The 14,272-nt window shown below is 43.1% G+C and overlaps 1 protein-coding gene and 1 pseudogene across 2 annotated transcripts; one reads left to right on the plus strand and one right to left on the minus strand.

The window, feature by feature from the left end:
* Nucleotides 1–251: 251 nt before the first annotated feature.
* On the plus strand, nt 252–4,157 carry LOC118367748 (matrilin-4-like; annotated as a pseudogene).
* A 2,757-nt stretch (nt 4,158–6,914) lies between these two features.
* LOC118367736 (E3 ubiquitin-protein ligase rnf146-like) lies at nt 6,915–12,314 on the minus strand. 2 transcript variants are annotated; one of them, XM_035751367.2, is made up of 3 exons: nt 12,207–12,314; nt 9,252–9,314; nt 6,915–9,091 (listed from the first exon to the last, which is right to left on the minus strand). In XM_035751367.2, exon 3 carries the CDS (start codon nt 9,080–9,082, stop codon nt 8,024–8,026), a length of 1,059 nt encoding a protein of 352 aa, XP_035607260.1. In that variant the 5' UTR covers nt 9,083–9,091; nt 9,252–9,314; nt 12,207–12,314; the 3' UTR covers nt 6,915–8,023. The 2 variants fall into 2 exon arrangements, with proteins under 2 accessions (XP_035607260.1, XP_035607259.1); XM_035751366.2 differs by having other exon boundaries at nt 6,915–9,094.
* Nucleotides 12,315–14,272: the final 1,958 nt, after the last annotated feature.

A 14,272-nucleotide genomic window follows, 5' to 3' on the forward strand; every position in this document is an offset into this window, starting at 1 on the left:
ATAAAGTGCACTACTTTTGACCATTATAGGCAATAGTGTGCCATTTGGGACACAGGCCTAATCGTACTGTGCGGCTATGACATGGCAACCATTCTGGGTTAATGAGGTGAAATTTGAAGCTGTGGTTTCAGGCAGGCAGGAGGTGAAATTGATTCCTGTCAGTGACGGGCAGTGTTTGTGTTTGTTGTTGTACACTCATCCTCAGGACTGGAGGTTGAGTTGGTTGTCTCTGCAATTGTTTTACCAGCTGCTGTCTGTCTGTCCATCCGTCTGTGGGTCCCCCTGGTCAAGGATGAGGTCTCTGGCCCTCAGGCTCTTTTGCCTGCTCTGCTGCGATTCAGTCCGAGTGGACCACAGAGACAGACGCCGTCCCAGACCATCCGTTCTGTACGGAGGACGCAATGACTCGGCCATCCAGTCCAACTCAGTGGGTAAGACCAGCAGAGATTACTGGTACTAAAGGAAATGTGGTGCTAGCTAAATATTGTGGTTTGTGTCACAATCAATACTATCAACAATGCAGGTCCTACAGGTTCTAGTATTGTCACACCCGGACTACTATTCAGTTGTGTGGTCAGGCGCCACAATGAGGGACCTCCGAAAATTACAATTGTCTCAGAACAGGGCAGCACGGCTGGCTTATAAATGCTAACATTAATAATATGCATGTAAATCTCTCATGGCTCAAAGCAGAAGAGAGATTGACTTCATCACTACTTGTTTTTGTAAGAAGTGTTGACATGCTGAATGCACCGAGCTGTCTGTTTAAACTTCTAGCACACAGCTCGGACACCCATGCAAACCCCACAAGACATGCCACCAGAGGTCCCTTCACAATTTGGACCTGAGGAAGAGTAATAAATACAAATACAATGGAAGATAGTGGAATATAATGGGACCTAGAGTACAATATAATGGACATACAGTACAATGTAATGAGACATACAGTATAATATAATGGACATACAGTATAATATAATGAGACATATAGTATAATATAATGGACATACAGTACAATATGAGACATATAGTATAATATAATGGACATACAGTACAATATAATGAGACATACAGTATAATATAATGGACATACAGTACAATATAATGGAATATAAAGTACCATATAATGGACATACAGTACAGTATAATGAGACATACAGTATAATATACTGAGACATACAGTACAATATAATGGACATACAGTACAATATAATGAGACATACAGTACAATATAATGGACATACAGTACAATATAATGAGACATACAGTATAATATAATGGACATACAGTACAATATAATGGAATATAAAGTACCATATAATGGACATACAGTACAGTATAATGAGACCATACAGTATAATATACTGAGACACACAGTACAATATAATGGACATACAGTACAATATAATGGAACATACAGTACAATATAATGGAACATACAGTACAATATAATGGAACATACAGTACAATATAATGAGACATACAATATAATATAATCTGTAAGTGCTTAAAAAAATAGGCAGAAACAACTGGTATTACAGGAAATAAAGAACATTTCAAATTAAAGGCACCTATTCTCTTTTTGACATCCTGAGAATAATGTATGAATTCAAGCCCATCGATGTGTGTCTCTACCTTTCCCCCCCTGGAATAGATTACTGTGACCCGGGGAACCATGGCTGTCAGCATGACTGTGTCAACTCTCCTGAGTCCTACGTCTGTAGATGCACGAGCGGCTATGTTTTCAACCGCGATGGCAAGACCTGCAGCAGTAAGTTCATCACTCCTCTGGTTATATGAACTGTGTAACTGTGCTATTAACAATACTGTACTCAACCTCCCCCTCCTGAGATAGAAGTGTCAGTACACCTCTAAAAATGGTTTAAAATATATTTAATCTAACAAATAAAGCAATCAGAAACTGTTAATTCAAAATATCAGTCCCTGGAGGACTCAGCAACAGAGTGCTGTGCTCACTGCGTGGGCAGTGTTGAGGAAAACATTTGTAATGTTTTTATTTGTTGAATGTAGTGAATATGTGAGTCACTGTTATATTTCTATGTAACAGTGTAGAAGTGTTACTTCCCTGAAAGAATATTAGCATGCGTTGTCCCTTTCTCTCTCCTGCCTTGTTTCTATCTCTGTACCCGATGTGACTAATACTTCTCAGAGATTGACCACTGTGCTCTTGGCGACCACGGGTGTGAACACGAGGGTGTGAACACGAGTGTGTGAACACTGAAGATTAATTTTTCTGTTTTTCTGTATCTCAGTCTCACCTAATACGCAGAAATAGAATTTGTATTCAACATTTTACTTAGATTTCAACATACTAGCAAGTCTTGCTTATTGACCTCAACAACTGGGTCTGATCACTTTTACTCACGGCAGAGCTCGATCCATGTTCCCTTGGTAACCATGGGTGTTAGCATGACTGTGTGAACACTGAAGATTCATTTGTGTGTAGATGTCGAGAAGGCTACCAACTCAGACCTGATAACAGAACCTGCCAGAGTTAGTCAATGGCCTGCTTCCATGTCTTCCTATCAGCTGTGTGGTAACAGATCTTTTGGACATTGCACAGTAATAAGAGGATCTTCTCTATGCATAATGCTGTTTTGGCCCAATGGATTCACATCCCTCTGAATTGGTATGTTAGAATGAATGTTACGCATTAATGCTTATGTGACTGAGGTGAAGTTAGACTGCCTTCAAATATACACCTAACTTCCTCTTTTGTTATGGGTCTGACTGTGACTGAGTGTTTTTCCATCCTGGTATTTATATGTTACATAAATTGTGAGTTGTGATTATGAGGTCATGGTTAATCCTGATGCTCCCTCTAGTCCAGGGTGTTCTTTTCCTGGATTAAGAGGAATATTCCATACCGTTTGACAGTGACAGGCACATGTCATGAAGGAAGTAAGAGTAGTCCTCGATAGGTAGATGGATATTCATGCACATTATTACCCAATGTTGCATTAAAATGACTATGTATTTGGTACCATGAAGCCTGGAGTAGAGTAGAGAACACACATTTCCATTATTAATGAGAATGATCCTTATTACTATTTGAATTTGACCTGCACCAGGGGTGCAACTTTCACTGGGGACGGGGGACTTGTCCCCCCGCACATTCTGAAATTGCATTTTTGTCCCCCCCAGTTCTATCATTGAAATGTGATAGAAAACGATGCAATTGTGTGCTTTAGGACCATGTGGACGCCTCTAAGCAGCCAGGTAGGCTGTTTGGAGTGTTTATCCGACTGGATAAAAATAATAATATGTCCCCCCCCACTCTAAAACCAAAGTTGCGCCCCTGACCTGCACATAGGTAGGTCCTCATAATGTTGGGCCATTATTGTAAAATGAGCCAGTTATTAATGTAGGCTAGTACATTCTGCTGCTGTCTTGCCATGGTATAGTTTATTTGGGGTGTCGTGACGACTCACCACTATTTGTCTCTAATACGGCAGAGGCAGAGTGTTCCGATGGAGTGATGGATCTGGTATTTGTAATTGACGGTTCTAAGAGCCTGGGGCCGGCCAACTTTGACCTTGCCAAGCAGTTTGTGAACAGCATTGTGTACTCTCTGGACGTGTCCGGCACGGGCACCCACGTGGGGCTGCTGCAGTACTCCAGTAAGGTCCGCACAGAGTTCATCCTGGGTCAGTAGACCTCAGGCCGGGACATCAACAGGGCCGTGTCACGGATGCAGTACATAGGCAGAAGATCCATGAAGGGCGCTGCCCTGCGTCACATGTTTGAGTACAGCTTCTCTGCCAAGGAGGGGGCCAGGCCCGACATGCCACGGGTCAGTATTGTGTTCACCGACGGACGATCCCAGGATGATGTGTCGAAATGGGCCACTAAGGCAAAGGATGCCGGTACGGTTTCTTACATCGTGTTTGCTGAACTTGATCTGATTGCAGAGCCATTTAAATAGCCTTTAATAGAGTACCATCTTCTCTTAAAGGAGTCATTCATCCACTTCCTTCTGACCTTTGACCTGCTTCCCCGCCCCCAGGTATCACGATATATGCACTTGGTGTTGGTAAAGCCATCGAAGAGGAGCTCAGGGAAATTGAAGTCACGGATATGTAAAGGTACCCAATGAATAAAACACACTCTAAAATAACTTTCTTATTAAAGATCCATCACAGCTACACATGATTCATTATTTCTCACACTTTTCCTGCAGTGCACAAATTGTCTCATCTTGAATAAATGATCAAATCTATAAATACAAATACTAAAACAAAAATGCCCCTAACCCCATCTAAAGTCTTAAAACTAATCTGATTGTTTATGAAGGTGGTGCTTATAGACTTCCATATCATTTTTTATACTTAAGCAATAAGGCCTGAAGGGGTGTGGTATATGGCCAATATACCATGGCTAAGGTTGGTTCCTATGCACTCCGCATTGTGTCTCTACATAAGAATATGGCTAATATACCACGGCTAAGGGTGGTTCCTATGCACTCCGCATTGCGTCGTACATAAGAATATGGCCAATATACCACGGCTAAGGGCGGTTCTTAGCCGTGGTATATCGACCATATACCACAAACCCCCGAGGTGACTTAATGCTATTATAAACTGGTTACCAATGTAATTAGAGGATTACATACACATTTTTTTGTTGTACCCGTGGTATACCTCTGATATACCACAGCTGTCAGCCAATCAGCATTCAGGGCTCGAACCACCCAGTTTAAAATGTGTGATTTTCTCTCATGCACTGCATTTCAGGAAATATTTATTGAGGAGCCAGTAAGTACTTAATGTTCAGGGGAAAAATGCTGTACATCTCTGCCACCTGCAGGTGATTTTATGAAGTACAACAGCAACCATACAATTGGAGGCCTATCATTGTACAGTATATTGTGAGGCTCTGGGAATTAATAATTGTATTGCACTTGATCTGTGTCAGTCTGTTCCTAAAAGACAATCCATACGGTGTCTGTCTGTGAACAGAGAAACCCTCCCCTCAAGATATGTGTAAGTGTGAGAACGTGATGCTCTTCCAGAGGCAGGTCAGTGAACAGCTTTGGAGACTGACCCAGAATAATATCCTTTACAGCTCTGTGGTGGTGTACATACTTTAGATAAGAGCTTTAATATTGCCATGACATTGAATGCTTTACAAATGGTACCCTATTTACTGTATGGTGTGCTACTTTTGACCAGAGTCCTATCAGCCCTGGTCAAAAGTAGTGCACTATAAAGGAAATAGGCTGGAGTCCTATCAGCCCTGGTCAAAAGTAGTGCACTATAAAGGAAATAGGCTGCAAATAATATATAACTCATATAAGATACAGTACAACATTTTATGACAAATCAAAGTAAAATCACTTTCAAAATGCTTTCTATTGCTGTTGATGTGAATAACATCCCTGATGTTCTTGCTTGTATTGTACTTTGTGGAATACCACAAATTGAAACTGACAAGGTTTTTGTATAAAACAGAAACACACATAGTGGTCTTACTACTACAATTTTCAATGCATGTGAATCCTGAATAATCTAACAATGAAACATTGTTTGTCCTGCTGCATAGATCTAGGTTAGTCAGCCGCTCCTTTTCCCTCCCTGATAGATCAAGCTTCACTATGTTGTGAACCCGGCTGTCAGGTCTCTGGATAACACACCGCTAGGGGCATGTCCCAAATGGCACCATATTCCCTAGATAGTGGGCCCTGGTCAAGGGTAGTGCACTAAATAGGGAATAGAGTGCCATTTTGTATGCACACCACCAGGCCTTTTGTCTTCCTCTCCCGTCCCTTTACAACGGTCATGTGTTTCCTGGACAAACACCAGGCTTTGGTGTTGCTTACAGATACGTGATCAGAATATCAAACCAGGGTGTGAGATGAATTCAGAGGGTTGGAACCTGTTGAAGTAGGTACGCTACACTGCACCAAGTGGACCTGTGCAGGGCAGGAGCAGCGGGTGCATGATATTAGCAAGTGGTGAGGTACACGACATGTTCCAAAAGTATGTGGACACCTGCTCGTCCAAAATCATGGGCATTAATACAGTGTTGGTCCCCCCTTTGCTGCTGTAACAGCCTCCACTCCTCTAGGAAGGATTTCACTAGATGTTGGAACATTGCTGCAGGACTTACTTCCGTTCAGCCACAAGAGCATTAGTGAGGTTGGGCGAATTGCCTTGGCTCACAGTCAGCGTTCCAATACCTCCCACAGGTGTTTGATGGAGTTGAGGTCAGGGCTCTGTGCAGGCCAGTCAAGTTCTTCCACACCAATCTCAACAAACCATTTCTGTATGGACTTTAGTTTGTCATACTGAAACAGGAAGTAGACCTTTGTGTCGCTGCTCAGCCATAGAAACCCATTTAATGAAGCGTCCAAGTTAGTGCTGACATTGCTTCCAGCAGTAGTTTAGAACTCATTAGTGAGTGCTGCAACCTAGGACAGAATTTTTACACACTTCAGGCATCCAGTTTCGTGAGCTTGTGTGGCCTACCACTTTGTGGCTGAGCCGTTGTTGCTCCTATATGTTTCCACTTCACAATGGCAGCACTTACTGTTTACCGAGGCAGCTCTAGCAGGGTAGACATTTAACCAACTGACTTGTTGGAAAGGTGGCATCCTATGACAGTCCCAAATTGAAAGTCACTAAGCTCTTCAGTAAGACAATTCTAATGACAATGTTTGTCTATGGAGAACACATGGCTGTGTGCTCGATTTTAGACACCTGTCAGCAGGTGTCCACATACTTGTGTGTATATATACACACACACGTCGAGTCGTCACATGAGAAATATCAGGAAAAAATGCATTGTGACCAGATTTGATACAAGAGAGCTTATTTCTTTTCTTGCATGTCGCTAGTCGTGTTGGCTAGTCGTGTTGGTATGTGACAAGCTTGTCTTTTCAACAAAAACAATACTTCCCATATCAACCTTTTGGGTTGATGAATACACACATTTTATTTAAAATTACAAACCATGTAACAAAAGATTACAAACCAAATATCATTACATAAAGGTTCTTAATGACAGTAAAATGGAGCTGACCAGATGACATTGACAGTAAGCTGGTAAGAAATAAACACATTTAAAACTTCAAATGGTTTTGCTGGAGACAGCCAGCAAACCACTTAGCAACCGTTGCACTTCTCTTACCGTCATAGTAATAACACAATAGAATTTACAACCAGAGGGAAAACATTTTAAAACAGTTAATCAAACTAAAATCTAAAACACCAGTCCTCCTCCTCACCAGTAGTGTTTAAGAAACCAACCCCTCTTAAAACACATGCACACGTTATGAAACAGACTAGCATTTCAGATGAATAATCAGCAACTTAAATTAAAATGTCTGACTTTGATCAGAGAGGTCATGGAGCATGGTGTTAATCATTTTGGAGCAGCCTAGAGCGCAACACACCAAGCTGCTGCAGAGAGAAAAACAACCACTGATCCGATCAAAACAACTAGCTGGTAAAAGGCTGCAACCCCATTCAGCTAAATGCATTTTTAATTTAACCTTTATTTAACTAGGCAAGTCAGTTAAGAATTTGCTCTTATTTTCAATGACTGCCTAGGAACAGTTGTTACCTGCCTTGTTCAGGGGCAGAATGACAGATTTGTACCTTGTCAGCTCGGGGATTCGATCTTGCAACCTTCCGGTTACTGGTCCAATGCTCTAACCACTAGGCTACCTGCCACCCCATGTCTCTTAAAATAAAAAAAGTCTCCAACTTTCAACACGGCTGCATCACACACACAGTCTGGAGACAAGGGACCGTTCAAACAACTTACACGAAACAACTCAACGCTCAATTAACAAGTTGTATGGGGAAAGACTTTGCTCCCAAGGCCCACCAGTAAATGTAGATTATCACTCATTTTAAGGGGGTTAATTTTCATCTTTAAAGTCTAATATAATGAGCATCTCCTTGCCTTGAGACAGTTATATGCGGGGTTGGTTTGAGTCGGTTTCAGAGTCCTATATTAACTGACAATGTTAGCTGCAGAGGTTCAAGATGAGTCGAGCTCACACTTCAGTACACTGGCCGTCAGGCCTTCGCGACCTCACACTACTGCTGCTGGAGGCCTCAGCCCCAGGGGGGGACCTGTCCTCTGGGCTCTCCCCCAAACGCAGTCTCTGCTCCCGGGGATCCACTGCCTCCCCATCACCCTCATCGTCGCTCCAGTCCCCAGAACCATCCACAGAGGTGTTAGGACCAGATGACATGGAGGGTGTAGCAGTGGCCTCTTCTTCCCCCTCCTCTCCCTCCCCAACCTCAGCCCTCTCTGGCGCATCTGTGGGACTGATGTGGAGCAGGGCCAGGGTGTCCTCCAGGGAGGGGCTGGTCAGGCTGCCAGGCTGGCCCCCCAGAGAGGTAGGAGGCCTGGCAGGAGCAGACAGGACTGTGGAGGTAGCTGGAGATGCTGCAGCCTGCTGCACTGCGGCTGCTGAAGTATCAGCCCCGTCTGCAGAGTTCCCTCTCCCTGCCGCAGCGGACCCCTGCGTGCCACCCTCGGTGTCCAGACGGAGGCCCGCCACCCCTTTCTTGGGGATGTCCACAATGTCCCGTTTTATCTTGCGGCGGCGGCCGTGCTCATTGCGCCGGTACTGCACCATGTTCTCCAGGTCGGCCACGTACAGGAACCCGGCTATCAGCATCTCAGCCGTCTTCTTGCCCTTGGAGAAAGCGTCCTCCAGCTCACGACTGGTCCTTTCGTCATACTGCCACCAGCCATTCCTCCCCTCATAGTACCAGGCATTGTCCCCTGTGGCACCCCACCCTCCGGTCTTAAGCTCTTCGGGGGACAGCAGAGTGGGGTGCTCCAGGAAGTCCTCGGGAACCTCCTGTCTACAGAGAGCACAGCGCTTGCTCTGCCAGGACGCCCCTTTCACACACAGGAAGCAGAAGACATGGCGGCAGGGTAGCTGGACAGGGTGGACACAGCTCTGCAGGCAAATGGCACATTCTGGGACAGACAGGGCAGGTGATGAGCCACTGGAAACAGAGCAGGCAGAGTCACCACTCCCCTTCTTACTGGATGGGAGCAAGCTCACAGTGTGGTCAACCTCACCACAGCTAGCCATCCTTAGGAACTACTTTGGGGGGTGGGGGGCAAAGAGACACAGAAAAGGATGTTAATGTGAACTACGAGCATCATAGTTGTCAAATTAATTCAACCAATACACTGAACAAGTTAAAGCAGTTTATTTAGCTACACACAGGACAGGCAGAGATTCTGTAGTAGCTACTTACTGTAATATCTGCTAATGTTGCCAATGTAGCATTAGGCTTATTGGTGGTTGTTCAAATGTCTCACTGCCAAAAGGAAACAAAGGTTAACACAAATAATTTTTTAAATCAATAGATGAACTTACGATTCCGGGAAAGTAAACAATACGGGAATGACAAGTAAATTGTTTTCAGATAATTGAAATACTATTTATATTTGATTATTTTCAACTAAATGAAATCGGTCACCATGTCGGTCATCATGAAATGACCGATACACTAGCTAGTTAACCTGTTTGGGCTAGGAGGCAGCATTTTCACGTTTGGATGAAAAGCGTGTCCAGAGTAAGCTGCCTGCTACCCAGTCCCAGTTGCTAATATATGCATAGTATAGTAGATTTGGATAGAAAATACTCCAAAGTTTCTAAAACTGTTTGAATGATGTCTGTGAGTATAACAGAACTCATATGGTAGGAAAAAACCTGAGAAAAATCCAACCAGGAAGTGGGAAATCTGAGGTTTGTAGATATTTAAAAACATCCTAAAGATTGATTCTATACTTCGTTTTACATGTTTCTACGGACTGTAACGGAAATTTTTGACTTTGTCTGCTGCTAGTGATCGCGCGTCATGCATTTGGATTACTGTGCTAAACGTGCTAACAAAAAGGAGATATTTGGACATATATTAACTATCGAACAAATCAAACATTTGTGGAACTGGGATTCCTGGGAGTGCATTCTGATGAAGATTAAAGGTAAGTGAATATTTATAATGCTATTTGACTTGTTGTTCTTGTTGACTTCAACACAGCGGACATCTTTTTGGGTTGTTTTAGTCTGAGCGCCGTACTCATTGATTATTGCATGGTTTGCTTTTTCCATAAAGTTAAAAAAAAATATGACACAGCGGTTGCATTAAGTAGAAGTATGTCTTTAATTCTGTGAATAACTTGTATCTTTTATCAATGTTAATTATGAGTATTTCTGTGCAAATTCACAGGATGTTTTGGAGGCAAAGCCAAATGTAAACTAAGGTTTTTGGATATAAATATGAACTTGATTGAACAAAACATATATGTATTGTGTAACATGTTGTCCCAGGAGTGTCATCTGATAAAGAATATCAAAGGTTAGTGATTAATTTAATCTCTATTTCTGCTTTTTGTGACTCCTCTCTTTGGTTGGAAAATAGCTGTATGGTTTCTGTGACTAGTTGCTGACCTAACAATTATATGTTCTGCTTTCGCCGAAAAGCCTTTTTGAAATCAGACACTGTGGTTGGATTACCAAGAATTTTATCTTTAAAATGTTGTCTAATATTTGTATGTTTGAGAAATTATAATTATGACATTTCTATTGATTGAATTTGCGCCCTGCAATTTCATTGGCTGTTGGCGAGCTAGCGGAACCCCGTTCCTAGACCGGTTAACAATTACATTTTGGCCCTTATATGGCAGTTGGCAACCAACTTGAGGCTCATTACTGCAACCGACTGAAGTTTGGACCTAAGTTCATCTTCAATTCACCCAAATAGGACCAATTATACTATTTTAGCGCCTGGTCACGCAGGTGCACCCGAGCAGTGTGGGTGCAATGATTGAATAACGTGTACATGTATTTTGCAAAGCTCGCGTACGCAACTGGTTTGATCAGCATGTAAGTTCTATTTTATCGCCTGGCTACGCAGACACTCGTTGACCTGTGCAAGCAGTGTGGATGCAATGATTTATTAACAGATTATTTTGTTACCCTTTTTCCTCCCCAATTTCGTGGTAACCAATTGGTAGTTATAATCTCTTCTCGTCGCTGCAACTCCCGTACGAACTTGTGAGAGGTGAAAGTCGAGAGCCGTGCATCCTCCGAAACACAACCAAGCCACACTGATTCTTTGAAACTGTACACCTGGCGACCATGTCAGCGTGCACTGCTCCCAGCTCACCACAAGAGTCACTAGTGTGCAATGGGACAAGGACATCGCTGCCCCTAACGACGCTAGGCACATTGTTCACCGCCCCATGGGTCTCCGGTCACAGCCTGCTGCGACAGAGCCTGGACTTAAACCCAGAATCTCTAGTGGCACAGCTATCACTGCTTTAGACCACTGCGCCACTCAGGAGGCCCTTGACATGCATGTCTGAATTGATTTTGCAGGCAAGCGACGTGAGCAGTATGATCAGTATGTGAGCTAGCTAACTGACAGGACCTGTATCGCGATACTCGTTAGTATCGTGGCAAGGAAACAAAACATTAAGCAGATTTAGCTTATTTTGGAAAACAGCCCTAATGTTACAAAACATTATGTCATCCAGTGTCACTTATTACCCAGTGTAATATTTTATTTTCCAAGCTATAGCTAACTATTTTACATACAGGTTATTAAAAGGACCAAAGAGTCGAGTCTGCTTCGTTAAAATTTGCGCCGTGGAAAAAAAATATCGTGATATAGTCCTACCAAAAACGGAAGACAGCAAACGTTAACAGCAGTTTTTTTCCCCTTCTTCCTTCGAGGATAAACCACCGTTAGCCATGTAACGTTATCTAACTAACGTTGGCTAATCTCCGAGCTAGCAAACTCAACAGCATTCTCATTTACATAACATTATCGTAAGGAACTACGACCACAATATTTAGATATTTTCGGTGACGGTGTTATTCGCATTGAAAATGTAAAAACGGACGTTAGCTAGTCTGCTAACTTTGATTTGAACTAACGTTACCCACCCCCAGGAGGAATAAAAACAACGAGACATGTTGTATCTAGGACTGACAACGTAGCTAGCTGACGTTAGCTTGCCGTTCTCGGTCGACAAAGAAAGCCAGAGTTCGTCACGTCTCTCTCTTAGCCGAGACTGTAATTTCGCATGTTAGATTTATCGGTCATTGTGCGCCTCTTGTATTGTTAAATATTACATTGACCTTAAATCATACACGTTTATCTAAATGAGCTGCATAGCGAGAAATGTTAAATTAAACTCACCCGTCTGTTTTCCTCCTTCACAAAAAGCAGCGTAGTAAGTCTAGCGTATTTAGCCTGTTAACGTGATGACTACCTTAATTGTACGTAATCACGCACAGCACACGCACATTACAATTTTCTCGAATCAGCGGAGAAGTGCAATATGAAGTAATTGCAGACCGCAATTCGGGGCGTTTCTTAAGGTGGGCGTTCCTTGATATTAGAAAACGCCCATTTATGTATACCATTGGTGAGTCCGTAGATGGTTAGTTTTTTTGAATCTTTATTTAACTAGGCAAGTCAGTTAAAGAACACATTCTTATTTACAATGACACCCTACACCAGCCAAAATGGTGGTCACACCAGATACGGGCTGTTTTTCTGATCCACACCCCAATTTTTTTTAAAAAGTTATGTGATCAGATGTAGGAGATGTAGGTCTGTATTTCCAGTGAAAACAATGGTTTAGGGCCTAATGAATTCATTTCAATTGACTGATTTCCTTATATGAACTGTAACTGAGTAGAATCTTTGAAATTGTTGCATTTATATTTTTGTCCAGTGTAGTTACACACACAGCACTGTTACCATACAATGTTTTCAACTTGCATATTTGATACACATTGACATATATGATCACACTGTGTATGTTCATTTTTACAGTAATTATTATCCAACGTCCTCACCTGGGATTTGAACTCAAAACCTCTTGGTTCATGATATTCTGATATGCCACCATGTCTGTGTCAATTAATCTGATTGGATTAATTTATTTAATCAATTTTATATTTTTCTGTATAGGGGAACCCTCGTCACACTGGCCTGTGCTGTCTCAGCCACAGGGAATATATACCTCCATATTTTATATTCCCTGTGTCAACTTCTTCGAAACAATTCCTGATAAACAGGCCATCTGGCAGCAAAGGATTGGCAAATCCCACTGGGTGGATGAAATATGTGCATTTGGTTGACTTCCTGAAACATTTCATTGAGCATACGAAGTGCTCAAAGGAAAAGCCCTTTTCACTCCTTTTGGACAAAACCACGAGTCTCTTCTGTCCAGTGACGGACTCAATTATGCCAAAGAAAATGGCATAATTATGCTGTAATTCCCACCCCATTGCTCTTGTCGGGTTCAACCCTTAGACAGGTCTGTCTACGGGCCACTAAAGATGCACATCAACACCGCGTGTGATGCCTGGATGAGAAACAATCCCGGGAAGACAATGTCAATTTATGACATTCCAGGCCTCCCGGGTGGCGCAGTGGTTAAGGGTGCTGTAGTGCAGTGCCAGCTGTGCCACCAGAGACTCTGGGTTTGCGCCCAGGCTCTGTCGTAACCATCCGCGACCGGGAGGTCCGTGGGGCGACGCACAATTGGCATAGCGTCGTTAGGGAGGGTTTGACCAGTAGGGATATCCTTGTCTCATCGCACACCAGCGACTCCTGTGGTGGGCCGGGCGTAGTGCACGCTAACCAAGATTGCCAGGTGCACAGTGTTTCCTCCGACACATTGGTGCGGCTGGCTTCTGGGTTGGATGCGCGCTGTGTTAAGCTTGGTTGGGTTGTGTATCGGAGAGTTGTAGTGATGAGACAAGATAGTAGCTACTAACAATTGTTGTAATCGCCTACTCTCTGGCTGCAAGTCCCTTGAACATTCAGGCTGGCTGGGGTACAACCCAGCACCCTGCCTATTGCGAGCTCAGTCCGCTATCAGCATTGCTGATAGCGGACTACCAACTCCTGAGGAGCTCCAGCTATATCAAAAAGCTGGCCCCTGAAAACCAGCTTGCAAAGGAAGAAAACAGCACAAAACTGCAATTCTAACTCAGTGAAGCAGGTACTAGAAATGCAAAAGAATAGGCACAATCTAGCAAAAGGCTGTTTCTGAAGAAAGGGAAGCAGGACCTGCGAAGAACAAGACAGCTAGAAAAATGGTAGAAGAGTCATCATCAGATGAAGAGGAGAGCTTCTGCCTCGTCTGCGTGGAGCCGTTTTCAAACAGCTTTCCAAAGGAGACTGGGGTGAACTGTGTGAGATGCAACAAATGGGCCCGTGATGCTTGTACCTCAGGCCAGGCAATGTAT

The sequence above is a fragment of the Oncorhynchus keta genome, chromosome 34 (genome assembly GCF_023373465.1).
Source record: "Oncorhynchus keta strain PuntledgeMale-10-30-2019 chromosome 34, Oket_V2, whole genome shotgun sequence".
NCBI classification, from domain to species: Eukaryota; Metazoa; Chordata; class Actinopteri; order Salmoniformes; family Salmonidae; genus Oncorhynchus; species Oncorhynchus keta.

Bases quoted from the DNA above. Each gene is read 5' to 3' on its own strand.
- LOC118367736 (XM_035751367.2), bottom strand. From the start codon at position 9,082: ATGGCTAGCTGTGGTGAGGTTGACCACACTGTGAGCTTGCTCCCATCC.